Genomic DNA, 3245 nt, shown 5'->3' with positions numbered 1-3245 from the left:
GGTAATTTCTTATCTTACCAGTTAAAGATGTAATTAAAAAGGAATCATCTTTTTCAATCTATATTACCCTCATGACCACAAAAGTTTCAAAGTAAAAATTCAAAGCTTAAATTTTATAGGCTCTGTGGCTCTCCTCCTCAGATCTATCCTCTTGACCAACATTCCATGACAGGGCATCCATTCCCCAGATCCACAGGGGTCCAACCCTGCTGCTTTGAGGAAGGTGGATGGATTCTGAATATGTGCACAGTGATTTGTGTGGAAAAATGTGAGATGAAGGGTCGAAGTGATCTGCTGACGAGGTCAGGACTTACTATTCCTAAATCAAGCAGAAGAGTTGAAGGAGCCTAACTTCAAAACTGAGCTCACAGACAATTAAATTTGTGCCTAAAAAATCTGAATATTGTTGAATTACACGGGTGTCTGGATTAACTAAAACACAAAACACATGACTGAAAAAATCATTTACAAAACATTGCCTTTTAAAATGAAACAGCTGAGCACCAGTGACACAGGCTTGAAATCCTAGCTACTCAGGAGGCTTAAATCTGAGGGTCGCAGTTCAAAGCCAGCTGAGGCAGAAAAGTCCATGAGAGTCTTATCTCCAATTAACCACCAGAAAACCAGAAGTGGCACTGTGGCTCAAGTGCTGAGTGGTAGCCCTGACATGAAAATCTCAGGGACAGTTTCCAGTATCCAGTGTCCAGAATTCAAGCCCCATGAAATACATACATATGTATATATATACATATACATATGTATATATATACATATGTATATGTATATATATACATATATATACACAATATGCATAAAGAATGAAGTAATCCTATAGTCTGCAGGATGATCAATAGAAGTAGAAAACACCTTGTTAAACAAAGTAGTAAATCAAAGAGCATTGTCTATATTGCGTCTTACTCAAGCAGACTTTAAAAAAATAAAATGCATTTGAATACATATCTTAGGGTTCATTTCCCTAACATCACCTTATCTGACCTTTTTTGCTTGACTCTGACATATACTAGATATTGCAAATAAGGAAAACCATGGGACCTATGTTTCTTTGGGATTGGTTTACTATATTTGATGTTGGTATAATTTGTGGAAGGGAAGAGGAAAAACAAGTCGTTTAAATAAGGATACAGGTTGACCCGTTGCAACAATGAGAAGTACAAGTTGTTATGTAGAAAACGAACTTTACAATTTTGGTGGGGTGGGGTGGGGAGGATTGTGTGGGGGTTGGGGGGGGGGAGGATGGGAAGGGATGGGAAAGGAAAACAAAGGAGGAGGCTACAATGCATGATAAGAAATGTACTCATTATCTTGCCCATGTAATTGTAACCCCTCTGTACAGTATTTTCACAATAAAAAATAAATAAAAATTAAAAAAATCATAAAAATCTTAGAAAGCATTACACATAAAAATATCATTTTGTAAACCTTTTGCTTCAATTTATGTACATAGGCTTTTTTGTGTACATGTGAGAATGAATTCCTAAGTAAATCAGATCACAAGGCTGAATGCCTTTTGCCAGGGTTTGTGGACAAAACCATTGAAGATACGCTGTTTAATGAATGGAATTATTGCTGTTTCGTTCCCACTGATGCTAAACTTCTTAAATAAAGACCTACCCATATGTTTTAATGTTAAAAAATAAATAAATAAAATGCAATAGTGATTCTATGGGGCTGACAAGGGCACAGGATCAGAGCGCAGGAGGTTGAACACTGAAGAAAGATGGAAGACTACGATCAATGCACATAATACACATATACTGAGAAACCCAGAATCCCATTAATAGTTACAGATATGTACAAAAATAGGCTATCAGAAAATAAAGGAATAAAATCTAAAGCAATGAATCCATTCTTTGTATTAAAGGCAATTCCTGCTTAAAATACCATTATTTATTTTATTATTGCGTAAATATCAACTGATGCCATAATTCAGACTCTCGAAGTATTAACTGGCTTTTGCTGACAACATTCTGAGCAGGTGGAGGCAGCAGGAGGAGCAGATGGGGCAGCCCAGACTCACACTTCAGCTTCCCTGGGAGGTTTTTGTTATGGCTTGTATCACTGTGGGAGGGAAACTGCTACCCTGTTGACAGTAATAAGTGGCTCCAGGCCACTGATCCTGAGAGTGAACTCTGTCCCAGATTTACTCCCACTGAACCTTGATGGAACTCCAGACTCCAAAGTATCTGCACGGTAGGTCAAGAGTTTAGGAGCTTTCCCTGGTTGCTGCTGGTACCAGGCTAAAGCATACCCAATGTCCTCACTGGCCCTGCAAGTGATGGTGGCAGTGTCTCCTAGAGACACAGACAGTGAAGATGGAGACTGGGTCATCTGGATATCACACTTGGCACCTGGAAGCAGAAACATGAAAACAAATATCCACACTAGTTATCAAGTTATAAGAAGGCATCCCTGAAGAGTAAGCATCCTGGATCACACTGAGCTTCTAAATCCCTAGCATTGTCCTTTACCTGGGAGCCAGAGCAGCAGGATCCCCAGGAGCTGAGCAGGGGCCCTCATGCCCATGCTGTGTGCTGACTTGGACTGACTACTGCCTAATGTGAGCAGCCTATGAAGAAGTCCTGAGCATACTGAGCTGTGCTGTTGGTGCATGCAAATCAGCAGCAGAGTTATACACAGCTGTCCAGCTGCCTCATCTCAGCAACTCTGCACATTCTGAGTCTCAAGGGAACTAGGTCCGGCAACAGAATAAGTTTTTAAAAAAGAAGAGAATCACCAAGTTGCTTTCCTGTGATGTGCACACAACAATGGTAGCTTTGAGGATCAAAGCTTCTTTTCTTCTTTTTCTTTAATTGAGCCAAGACTTGTTCACTGGAGTGTTAGTTCCAGAAATTTACAAACAAATTTTGCACAATACAAATTTGACATTTCTTTATTATTATTCAGGACAGAAAGTTTTACAGTAGCTCTGATTCACTGATAATCTATATTTGTCAATTTATCAGCACTGTTTTCCTGTAATGAATCCAATCCATGAAAGTGGAATAAGTGGAGCTATTGTATTGATAAGAAAATGCCTGGACTTCTGTACTGGGCTGTTCAGCCTTATTATCTCCTCCATCGCTGAGTTTTTGTCCCAGGTGATCCATACAAGCATGTCCTTTCAGAGCCTTCTCCCTTCATGTCTGAACAGGCTTTATAATTTTTACTGACCTAGAATTGTGTATCATTTTATATGTCCATGCTGAAGGTCCTCATATTATTCC

General features: G+C 39.3%; 1 gene segment (V, D, J or C); it reads right to left on the bottom strand.

Moving 5' to 3' along the window:
* Positions 1-2002: 2002 nt before the first annotated feature.
* On the bottom strand, positions 2003-2544 carry LOC138804242 (immunoglobulin kappa variable 1-5-like). The segment is given in 2 exon segments: positions 2003-2369; positions 2490-2544. Coding segments are annotated over 2 exon segments (348 nt in total).
* Between the last annotated feature and the right edge of the window lie 701 nt (positions 2545-3245).

Source organism: Dipodomys merriami, unplaced genomic scaffold (genome assembly GCF_024711535.1).
Source record: "Dipodomys merriami isolate MVZ:Mamm:240054 unplaced genomic scaffold, mDipMer1.0.p SCAF_36, whole genome shotgun sequence".
NCBI lineage: Eukaryota > Metazoa > Chordata > Mammalia > Rodentia > Heteromyidae > Dipodomys > Dipodomys merriami.
Note: the sequence above shows the minus strand (reverse complement) of the source record. Positions and strands in the feature narration are given on the sequence as shown.